Raw genomic sequence first — 12,149 nt, forward strand, 5'->3', positions numbered from 1 at the left:
ATTTATCCAATAAGTCTGAGACAAGTTATGATATTCTTGTGTATATTTTTTCAATAGTCACCTATTTGAAAATATTTAAAATAATGATTATTTCTCAAATTATATTTTTGTTGTAATTGTGAAATGATAATAATTTTCCAGTTTCATTACATGTCTCCGTGGATCATAGGTGGCTAAATGTGATTACCTTAGATAGGGCATCTTGGTAGACATGAACGTGATGGGCCAAATAGTCAGTTTCCATGCTCTTTGAAGCTGTGACTATGAATAACTCCTGGTGCATATCAATGACATATGCTATGCCATTTTTAAATGAGGTTAATATTTTCAAAGTAATCTATGCAGGCTGATATTTAAGCCACGCAAGACTATAGGCTTTGTGACAAATTTACATGAGTCATCAATCGCTTTAAAAAATGTGCTTAGAATTTTCAATGTTTACGATCAAATTTGTAAAAAACAATAATAAGCAATCCACATTATGGCCAGTCAAAGGACTAATAAAATGGCAATTTTTTGAAAATTATGGTTTCGCTTTGTAATTACTGATCGGACACCATGACCCATTTGGTGGCACGGTTTTTGCAGCTCATAAATGGCAAGGGATGAGTCGCTGGATTCCAGCCTCTACATCTCACCATTGGTGCTTGGGAAAAGTCCAATTTTCCATACAAGCTGACAGTTGCCACCAGAGTGAAAACACACAGAGGAATTACTATCCCTTTACTCATTTATAAACTACTTTGTACTAACAATTCCAACCATCACAAAGAGAAGAATGTGTTACATTGCTGCTGAAGCCTGGATCATAACTGCACACAAAGCTTCCAATAGTGTTAGTGCAGATTTTCTTGACAGTTTGAGGTTGCTGGTTGTATATTCATCGATGTGTAAAGAAATAAGCGCAGTACTGCTGCAATGTTGACATTTGCCTACATTTCCAAAACTAGGCAGACAGACATATCTAATGTAAACAATGAAGGCTGTCTTCTAATCCCTGCAGAAGAATTGCATTGCATTTGGTCAACATGGAAGGTTATAATGAAATATGCATGCTCACGATTTGGATGTTTTGTCTCATCTTGTGAAATGACAGAAAAATTGCTAGCCTACATTGCACAGGTGGCTAATATACTTAGTTTAAATGGGTTTAAATCTACATCACCCATGTTCCACGTTGAATATTGTTTTCCATCTGTTAGAAACAATGAATATGACGTCTCTTACCATCACACAGCGAAGAGTTGGTTTGGTTACTTTTGAAGCCGTTGTTACAACTGCACAAGAAGCTTCCGATAGCGTTGGTGCAGATTTTGTTGACACTTTGAGGTGTTGGTTGCACATTCATCAATATCTGCAATTAAATGTCATGTTAAGTTCCTTGGCATAGCATGTGGCATTGCCAGCAGTAACTCATTTACTAATGTTCTGTTCTACAAGACAGCAGGATGACACTGCATGGTGGTGGCACAGTAAATTAAACTCGCCGTAAAAATATTTCTGTGACATTATAAAAGATATGAGCTGAGAGAGTCACTCTTCACTTCAAATCATCAGCATCAGAATGTCTTCTGATGTATATATCTTTGAAAAAATTGAATGAGTATTAATATTACCGGGCCATATTTTTGATTGGAGAGAGTAATTGTGAATTGTCGGAATTGAACTTCCCTAACAAATAATAATTAACCTAAATTTCTATGATACTGCAATAAAATATGATAATATTAAAGATTCACAGAGAAAGAAATGATAACCATTATAATTCAATATTAGGATGATACAAATACATTTGTGGGCACCTAGATTTGACAGGGCTGTAGTAACAATCATATTAAATGGTTGAACGTTTAGATGTTGGTTCCACATTCATCTATGTCTGGATCAAAATAAGTTGAAGTCATGTCAATAACAAAGTGTTGGAGCACATTGGTGGGTCTACATTCATGGAGTGTATGGGAAGTCATAATTTCAGTTCAGATCTCTTGATCAGCGTCGGCAATTGCTAGTGTATCCAAATGACGTCTGATACAGGTGTTTTGTATTTTTTGCTTTGCCAGCTGTAACTTTGTCACATAATTTCTGAATTGCAATAGGATTGCAGACTGTCATCATATTGTGACAGCACAACAATGGAGATGTCTTATGGGAAAATATTGGTTTTACTCTTATCAACATAACCAGTCTAGGAGAGCCACTCATTGCCACATAGAACATTGGCATCAGGATTCCTTTGTGATCACATCGCCATTGGGGAAATGGCCAAAATTCACAAAATGGCACAGGTTTCAACTACTGATTTCACAGGTAATAACGAAGGAAACATGCAATTTTAAGTTAATTAACAAATGAAAAGTTAACGATTTTTTCTAAATCTGCAGTATCTTAAGGTGACTGAAATCTATGTTTGACAATCTACGATGGACTGGGCAGCCTGGAATGCAACAATAAATAGTACTTGGAAAATCTGGGAAACCATCTGTTTTTAAAACATCTTACCATCACAAAGGGAAGAGTTGATCGCATTGCTGCTAAAGCCTGAATCACAACTGCACACAAAACTTCCGATTGAGTTGTTGCAGATTTGTTGACAGTTTGAAGTGTTAACTGCACATTCATTGATGTCTAGAGGGAAAACAGTGAATGAAGCCTCAATCACATCTCTTACATTTAATGTCACCAACTGAAACTCTCTCTCTCTGTTAATATCATGATTTACTGTAGACAATGTGACAATATTTGTTTTGTATCACCATTAATAAGTCTCCAATTATAATTAAATATTATCCCTTAAATCTGATGAAATATAACCTACCACAACCAGCGAGCAGCGGTGAACCATTAACTACCCGTTTGATGACCCTCAGATTATCCTTGATTGGGCTTTACTGGCACACATCCTTTTTTCTCCATTGTGAGAAACATTGTATTTGAAAATTCCTACCATCACAATTGGAAGAGTTGATCACATTGGTGCTGAAGCCTGGGTCACAACTACATACAAAGCTTCCGATTGTGTTGTTGCAGATTTGTTGACAGTTCGAGGTGTTGGTTCCACATTCATCAATGTCTGGAGGAAATAGAATGAATGACATGTCAAACATTGCAACATTCAACATACAGCTTTCAACACCTTCTACAGGTAAAGTATCCATCATGCGACTATTCTGAGCAAAGGGAATTATATCATTTTTCATTCATTAAGAGCAAAAGCTAAATATTAGGCCAACAAAGTTTTACAGCGCAGCAAGAACTGTCACTATTAAATATTATTCCACAACTAGAAACTGTGTGTGAAAATATCCTACCATCACAAAGCGAAGAGTTGGTCACATTGATGTTGAAACCTGGGTCACAACTACACACAAAGTTTCCGATTGTATTGGTGCAAATTTGTTGACAGTTCGAGGTGTTGGTTGCACATTCATCGATGTCTGGAGGAAACAAGATAAATGGCATGTCAAACACTTGCAAAACTTTAGTCTCTGCCACATAAAACTCTACCACTTGCAATCATAGGGTTCAAAAGAAAATACGCAATCCTACAACTGAAATCATATATTTATGTATTTACTTATTTATTTATCTTATAATTTTATTTATTAGAAGTAGTGTACATTACCAATAATATAAGACAAAATAACATAATACATTTCTTGTACCACTTCATATTTTAAACTTTAAAAAGAAGAAAAGTAAAGAAAGTAAGATAGGATTGTGAGTGTGCGAAAAAAGTGATCAAAAAAAGCCCCTTAGACACGAAGAGTTAGAAAAAAAAGTTAAGAAGTAAGCCATAGAAAAGAAAAAAGAGAAAAATAAACAGAAGCTATGTTAAAAGTAGAAAAAAGAGCTGAAAGGGATATACCAACTTCGTATTTTTCCTCCCCCCTCACCAAGTCCTGAAACCATTTATTTTCAGAGTTTTGTTGCACCTTATACTTGTGGTAAGTCGACAAATGAAGACCAAATCTTTTGGAAGTGGTCTGGTTTGCCTGCTAGCAGGAATCTCATATCTTCCAGGTGTAACGTTTCAGACATTTTTGAAATCCACATATTGTTGGTGTTGGGTCGTTTTTTCCAGAATTTAAGTATAAGTTTTTTTCCCATTATTAAACCGTAATTAAATAGGTTATTTTGGAATGCAGTTAGTTCAAGGCTGCCTTCCATTATTCCAACAAAAATCAATTCTGCACTCGGTATCAATTTTATTTTAAATATTTTTGTGAAAATTTCAAAAATTTCATTCCAAAATTTTTGCTTCTTGGGATAGACATTTATCACAGATAGGGGAGACATTAGGAAAAAGTTTACTTATTTTAGTTTGTAATATAGTCTATGTAAGGTTTTAAATTGAATTAGAGTATGTCTTACGTTAATCGGGCATTTATGCACATATAGCAAATGTTTATCCCACCTCTTTGGAAATTTTTATAGCTAGTTCTTGTTCCCAGTCTCTTCTAATACCATCGGATGATGGTATTTCGATATTTATGATGATGTTATACAAGTATGATATTAATTTAGCTGATTCGGCCTTTGTATTCATTGCTTCATCCAATAAGTCTGGAGACAAGTTATGATATTCTTGTGTATATTTTTTCAAATAGTCACCTATTTGAAAATATTTAAAATAATGATTATTTCTCAAATTATATTTTTGTTGTAATTGTTGAAATGATAATAATTTTCCAGTTTCATACATGTCTCCGTGGATCATAGGTGGCTAAATGTGATTACCTTAGATAGGGCATCTTGGTAGACATGAACGTGATGGGCCAAATAGTCAGTTTCCATGCTCTTTGAAGCTGTGACTATGAATTAACTCCTGGTGCATATCAATGACATATGCTATGCCATTTTTAAATGAGGTTTAATATTTTCAAAGTAATCTATGCAGGCTGATATTTAAGCCACGCAAGACTATGGCTTTGTGACAAAATTTACATGAGTAATCAATCGCTTTAAAAAATGGTGCTTAGAATTTTCAATGTTTACGATCAAATTTGTAAAAAAACAATAAAGCAATCCACATTATGGCCAGTCAAAGACTAATAAAATGGCAATTTTTTGAAAATTATGGTTTCGCTTTGTAATTACTGATCGACACCATGACCCATTTGGTGGCACGGTTTTGGCAGCTCATAAATGGCAAGGGATGAGTCGCTGGATTCCAGCCTCTACATCTCACCATTGGTGCTTGGGAAAAGTCCAATTTTCCATACAAGCTGACAGTTGCACCAGAGTGAAAACACACAGAGAATTACTATCCCTTTTACTCATTTATAAACTACTTTGTACTAAACAATTCCAACCATCACAAAGAGAAGAATGTGTTACATTGATGCTGAAGCCTGGATCATAACTGCACACAAAGCTTCCAATAGTGTTAGTGCAGATTTCTTGACAGTTTGAGGTGCTGGTTGTATATTCATCGATGTGTAAAGAAATAAGCACAGTTACTCCTGCTGCAAATTGTTGACATTTGCCTATACATTTCCAAACTAGGCAGACAGACATATCTAATGTAAACAATGAAGGCTGTCTTCTAATCCTGGCAGAAGAATTGCATTGCATCTTGGTCAACATGGAAGGTATAATGAAATATGCATGCTCACGATTTGGATGTTTTGTCTCATCTTGTGAAATTGACAGAAAAATTGCTAGCCTACATTGCACAGGTGGCTAATATACTTTAGTTTAAATGGGTTTAAATCTACATCACCCATGTTCCACGTTGAATATTGTTTTCCATCTGTTAGAAACAATGAATATGACGTCTCTTACCATCACACAGCGAAGAGTTGGTTTGGTTACTTTTGAAGCCGTTGTTACAACTGCACAAGAAGCTTCCGATAGCGTTGGTGCAGATTTGTTGACACTTTGAGGTGTTGGTTGCACATTCATCAATATCTGCAATTAAATGTCATGTTAAGTTCTTGCATAGCATGTGGCATTGCCAGCAGTAACTCATTTACTTAATGTTCTGTTCTACAAAGACAGCAGGATGACACTGCATGGTGGTGGCACAGTAAATTAAACTCGCCGTAAAAATATTTCTGTGACATTATAAAAGATATGAGCTGAGAGAGTCACTCTTCACTTCAAATATCATCAGCATCAGAATGTCTTCTGATGTATATATCTTTGAAAAAATTGAATGAGTATTAATATTTACCGGGCCATATTTTGATTGGAGAGAGTAATGTGAATTGTCGGAATTGAACTTCCCTAACAAATAATAATTAACCTAAATTTCTATGATACTGCAATAAAATATGATAATATTAAAGATTCACAGAGAAAGAAATGATAACCATTATAATTCAATATTAGGATGATACAAATACATTTGTGGGGCACCTAGATTTGACAGGGCTGTAGTAACAATCATATTAAATGGTTGAACGTTTAAGATGTTGGTTCCACATTCATCTATGTCTGGATCAAAATAAGTTGAAGTCATGTCAAATAACAAAGTGTTGGAGCACATTGGTGGGTCTACATTCCTGGAGTGTATGGGAAGTCATAATTTCAGTTCAGATCTCTTGATCAGCGTCGGCAATTGCTAGTGTATCCAAATGACGTCTGATACAGGTGTTTTGTATTTTGCTTTGCCAGCTGTAACTTTGTCACATAATTTCTGAATTGCAATAGATTGCAGACTGTCATCATATTGTGACAGCACAACAAATGGAGATGTCTTATGGGAAAATATTGGTTTTACTCTTATCAACATAACCAGGTCTAGGAGAGCCACTCATTGCCACATAGAACATTGGCATCAGGATTCCTTTGTGATCACATCGCCATTGGGGAAATGGCCAAAATTCACAAAATGGCACAGGTTTCAACTACTGATTTCACAGGGTAATAACGAAGGAAACATGCAATTTTAAGTTAATTAACAAATGAAAAGTTAACGATTTTTCTAAATCTGCAGTATCTTAAGGTGACTGAAATCTATGTTTGACAATCTACGATGGACTGGGCAGCCTGGAATGCAACAATAAATAGTACTTGGAAAATCTGGGAAACCATCTGTTTTTAAAACATCTTACCATCACAAAGGGAAGAGTTGATCGCATTGCTGCTAAAGCCTGAATCACAACTGCACACAAAACTTCCGATTGAGTTGTTGCAGATTTGTTGACAGTTTGAAGTGTTAACTGCACATTCATTGATGTCTAGAGGGAAAACAGTGAATGAAGCCTCAATCACATCTCTTACATTTAATGTCACCAACTGAAACTCTCTCTCTCTGTTAATATCATGATTTACTGTAGACAATGTGACAATATTTGTTTTGTATCACCATTAATAAGTCTCCAATTATAATTAAATATTATCCCTTAAATCTGATGAAATATAACCTACCACAACCAGCGAGCAGCGGTGAACCATTAACTACCCGTTTGATGACCCTCAGATTATCCTTGATTGGGCTTTACTGGCTTTACCTTGCAATGAACATTATTTCCTTATCATATGTTTCTACATTGTAAATAGATCAATTGTTATCATGTATTGTCATTCTGGTGATTGGTTAGCACGCAACAAAAGCTTTTCAATGAACCTCGACACACGTGACAATAAACTAAACTGAACTTTACATTGGCTTTGGGAAATGGAAGGAGTATTGAAAGATGGATGTTCATGATTCAGTTAACATAGACTCACACTAAGAAATTGTGGATGTGTTGCTGACCCCAGATTATCAGGGTAAATAATATGCTTTGTTCTGGAAGGACAGCAGATGCTGCTTTACATAAAAAGAAACAAAGTGCTGGGAAAATTGCACACAAAGCTTCCATCAGGCAGCATCTCTGGAGAACATGGATTGGAGAAGTTTCAGTCGGGAATATATTTGGTTTAACCGCGCCGTCAAATCTACTTGACCAACAACCGCATTAAATATTCCTACCATCACAGTGTGAAGAGTTGGTCACATTGGTACTGAAACCCGGGTCACAACTGCACACAAAGCTTCCATTTGTGTTGGTGCAGACTTGTTCACAGTTTGAGATGTTGGTTCCACATTCATCGATATCTGGAGGAAAACAAGTGATCAAAATATTAAATATTTGCACATTATTTGGCTTTGCTGAAGTAATCTTTCTCACTTAATATTCTGAACTAGACTAGTCTGCAGGACGTTGTTGTACAATGCCAACACTGGATGTGGTGCTGACCCCCATAAAAATATTGCTTTGACTTTTTAATTATTACAATGTGTGTGTACTGGCTTGCCTTCATATATCATTGAGATCAGAATGCCTTCATATTTACATATCCTTTGGAGAAATTGCATATATATTGAAATATTCCCAAAGGGGAGGATGAACAGCCAGAAGTTATGCATGTTGGAACAAAAGGCATAGGTAGGAAGAGGGATGAGGTCTTGCAAAATGAATATAGACAGTTTGGCAGGATTAAAAAGCAGGACATACAGGGTAGTAGCTTCCAATTTAAGAGGATGGAATTAGATAGGACCTTTGAGGAATATAGAGAAAAGAGTAAATTACTCAAACAGGTGTTTAGAATGACTAAATTGGACCACAAATGGTTTCTAGCAAAGGGATTAAACTAAATGGGGAGAAGGCAGGAGCGACCTGCCTTCTATCCACAGAACTGATAGGACAGATGAATGCATGGCTCAGGAATTGGTGCAGGGGACATGGGTTCTGATTTATAGACCATTGAGATCTATTCTGGGGAGAAGGCAGGAACTGGGTACCGATTGTGGATGATCAGCCATGATCACATTGAATGGATTAAAGGGCTGTATGGCCTACTCCTGCACCTTTTGTCCATTGTCTATTGTCTGAATCCAAACGCATCAATGCCTACATGAAAAACAAGAGAGTAACAGTATCATGGATAAAGCAGGGAACATGTGCTCCAAGAAAATACCCTCTTGAAAGTGGCAACACAAGTAGATAGAGTGGTAAAGAAGGTACAGTACATGGTATACTTGCTTTCACTGGTGGGTCTTTGAGTATAAGAGTCAGAAAGTTATGGTGTTGCATTGAAGGACATTTGTTAGGCTGCATTTGGAGTCTTGTGTGCGGCCGTGTATAGAAACAATGTGGAGGTATTAGAATGGGGAGTGAGGATGTTTACAACAATGATATACAGATTAGTGGGTAGTAGCTCCAGGAGGAGTTGGGTAGAATTGCATTGTTATTTCAGGCAGGGTGAAAGAAGACCTGATAGAATAAGGTAAAGTTACGAGAGGCATAGTTAGTATACAGTTAGAACCTTTTTCTTTGGATGGAAAATCAAAGACTAGAAGGCATTGCTTTAAAGGAGAAGGGACAAGATTGATGAAGATGTACGATGTACGTTTTTTTACATTGGTGAGGCTGGTGAGTGCCTGGAATGTGCTCACGGGGAGGGGGAAAGATGCAGATATGATAGAGGCATTTCTGAGGATTTTGGATAGGCACATGGATATGCACCTACCGTCACAAATCGAAGGGTTGGTCAAATTAGTGCTGAAACCCGGAATACAACTGCATACAAAGCTTCCGATTGTGTTGGTGCAGATTTGTTGGCAGTATGAGATGTTGGTTCCACATTCATTGATATCTAGATGGAAAACAGATTGTGATACATCGATAATGTATGTAACATTTAGTTTGCCAAGTGAATTTCTCACTCTTAATATTGTGATTAACTATAGACAATAGGATGTGTCTATATTGGCCTAAGCAGTTTCTATCAAATTTATTGTTTTGATGCTTTGAAACTTTATATCACATTGTAAAGGTAACTATTATAATTTATTTTACAGGGCGTCAAATCTACGTGGCCCAACAGCCATATTGAACATCGTTCACAATCTGTGAGAAACAAAGCTTTTGAACCTTCCTACCATCACAGAGTGAAGAGTTGATCACATTGGTGCTGAAACCTGGGTCACAACTGCACATGAAGCTTCCGTTTGTGTTGATGCAGACTTGTTCACAGTTTGAGGTGTTGGTTTTACATTCTTCAATATCTGGAGGAAAACAAGTGACCGAAATGTAAAAAACTTCCATGTTATTTGGGGAGGATGCTGAAGTAAAAGTTGTCACAATATTCTGAACTAGAATAGTCCGCAGGATGTCGCTATACAATGTGCACAACCCTCTAATAAATATTGCTTTCAACTTATTGCGATGTGAGTATTCTGCCTTTGCCTTCATATATCATTGAGATCTGTCTTTATATTTACATGCCCTTTGATGAATCTAAGATGGACTGGCCAGCCTGAAATGCAACAATAAATAGTACATGCAAAATCTGAGAAATCATCTGTTTTAAAACATCCTACCATCACAAAGGGAAGAGTTGGTCACATTCAATATCTCTGTCTCACCTAGATTTTACAGGGCAGTTATAACCATATAATAATAACCATATAACAATTACAGCACGGAAACAGGCCATCTCGACCCTTCTAGTCCGTGCCGAACACGTATTCTCCCCTAGTCCCATATACCTGCGCTCAGACCATAACCCTCCATTCCTTTCCCGTCCATATAACTATCCAATTTATTTTTCAATTATAATAAACGAACCTGCCTCCACCACCTTCCCTGGAAGCTCATTCCACACAGCCACCACTCTCTGAGTAAAGAAGTTCCCCCTCATGTTACCCCTAAACTTCTGTCCCTTAATTCTCAAGTCATGTCCCCTTGTTTGAATCTTCCCTACTCTCAGTGGGAAAAGCTTATCTACGTCAACTCTATCTATCCCTCTCATCATTTTAAAGACCTCTATCAAGTCCCCCCTTAACCTTCTGCGCTCCAAAGAATAAAGCCCTAACTTGTTCAACATTTCTCTGTAACTTAGTTGCTGAAACCCAGGCAACATTCTAGTAAATCTCCTCTGTACTCTCTCTATTTTGTTGACATCCTTCCTATAATTAGGCGACCAAAATTGTACCCCATACTCCAGAATTGGCCTCACCAATGCCTTGTACAATTTTAACATTACATCCCAACTTCTATACTCAATGCTCTGATTTATAAAGGCCAGCACACCAAAAGCTTTCTTTACCACCCTATCTACATGAGATTCCACTTTCAGGGAACTGTGCACAGTTATTCCCAGATCCCTCTGTTCACCTGCATTCTTCAATTCCCTACCCTTTACCATGTACGTCCTATTTTGATTTGTCCTGCCATGATGTAGCACCTCACACTTATCAGCATTAAACTCCATCTGCCATCTTTCAGTCCACTCTTCCAACTGGCATAAATCTCTCTGTAGACTTTGAAAATCTACTTCATTATCCACAACCCCACCTATCTTAGTATCATCTGCATACTTACTAATCCAATTTACCACACCATCATCCAGATCATTGATGTACATGATAAACAACAGTGGACCCAGCACAGATCCCTGTGGCACCCCACTATTCACTGGCCTCCAACCTGACAAACAACCATCCACCATTACTCTCTGGCATCTCCCATTCAGCCACTGTTGAATCCATCTTGCTACTCCACCATTAATACCCAACCATTGAACCTTCTTAACCAACCTTCCATGAGGAACCTTGTCAAAGGCCTTACTGAAGTCCATATATACAACATCCACTGCTTTACCCTCATCAATTTCCCGAGTAACCTCTTCAAAACATTCAAGAAGGTTAGTCAAACATGACCTTCCAGGCACAAATCCATGTTGACTGTTCCTAATCAGACCCTGTTTATCCAGATGCTTATATATATTATCTCTAAGTATCCTTTCCATTAATTTGCCCACCACTGATGTCAAACTAACAGGTCTGTAATTGCTAGGTTTACTCTTAGACCCCTTTTTAAACAATGGAACAACATGCGCAGTACGCCAATCCTCCGGCACTATTCCCGTTTCTAATGACATTTGAAATATTTCTGTCATGGCCCCTGCTATTTCTACACTAACTTCCCTCAATGTCCTAGGGAATATCCTGTCCGGACCTGGAGACTTATCCACTTTTATATTTCTCAAAAGTGTTAGTACTTCCTCTTCTTTGAATCTCATAGTTTCCATAGCTACTCTACTTGTTTCCCTTACCTCACATAATTCAATATCCTTCTCCTTGGTGAATACCGAAGAAAATAAATTGTTCAATATCTCCCCCATCACTTTTGGCTCTGCAGATAGCTGTCCAC

At 37.2% G+C, this 12,149-nt stretch overlaps 1 protein-coding gene across 1 annotated transcript in view; it reads right to left on the reverse strand.

Moving 5' to 3' along the window:
* LOC116979505 (serine-rich adhesin for platelets-like) overlaps nt 1-12,149 on the reverse strand; it is a 1,930,096-nt gene that overhangs the window by 1,430,820 nt on the left and 487,127 nt on the right. The window contains exons 82-84 of the mRNA XM_033031015.1: nt 9,875-10,000; nt 9,463-9,588; nt 7,922-8,047 (exon numbers count right to left, since the gene is read on the reverse strand). Coding sequence (XP_032886906.1) covers nt 7,922-8,047; nt 9,463-9,588; nt 9,875-10,000 — 378 coding nt within the window. The remainder of the gene's footprint in view (nt 1-7,921; nt 8,048-9,462; nt 9,589-9,874; nt 10,001-12,149) is intronic.

The sequence above is a fragment of the Amblyraja radiata genome, chromosome 13 (assembly GCF_010909765.2).
Source record: "Amblyraja radiata isolate CabotCenter1 chromosome 13, sAmbRad1.1.pri, whole genome shotgun sequence".
Classification (NCBI taxonomy): domain Eukaryota; kingdom Metazoa; phylum Chordata; class Chondrichthyes; order Rajiformes; family Rajidae; genus Amblyraja; species Amblyraja radiata.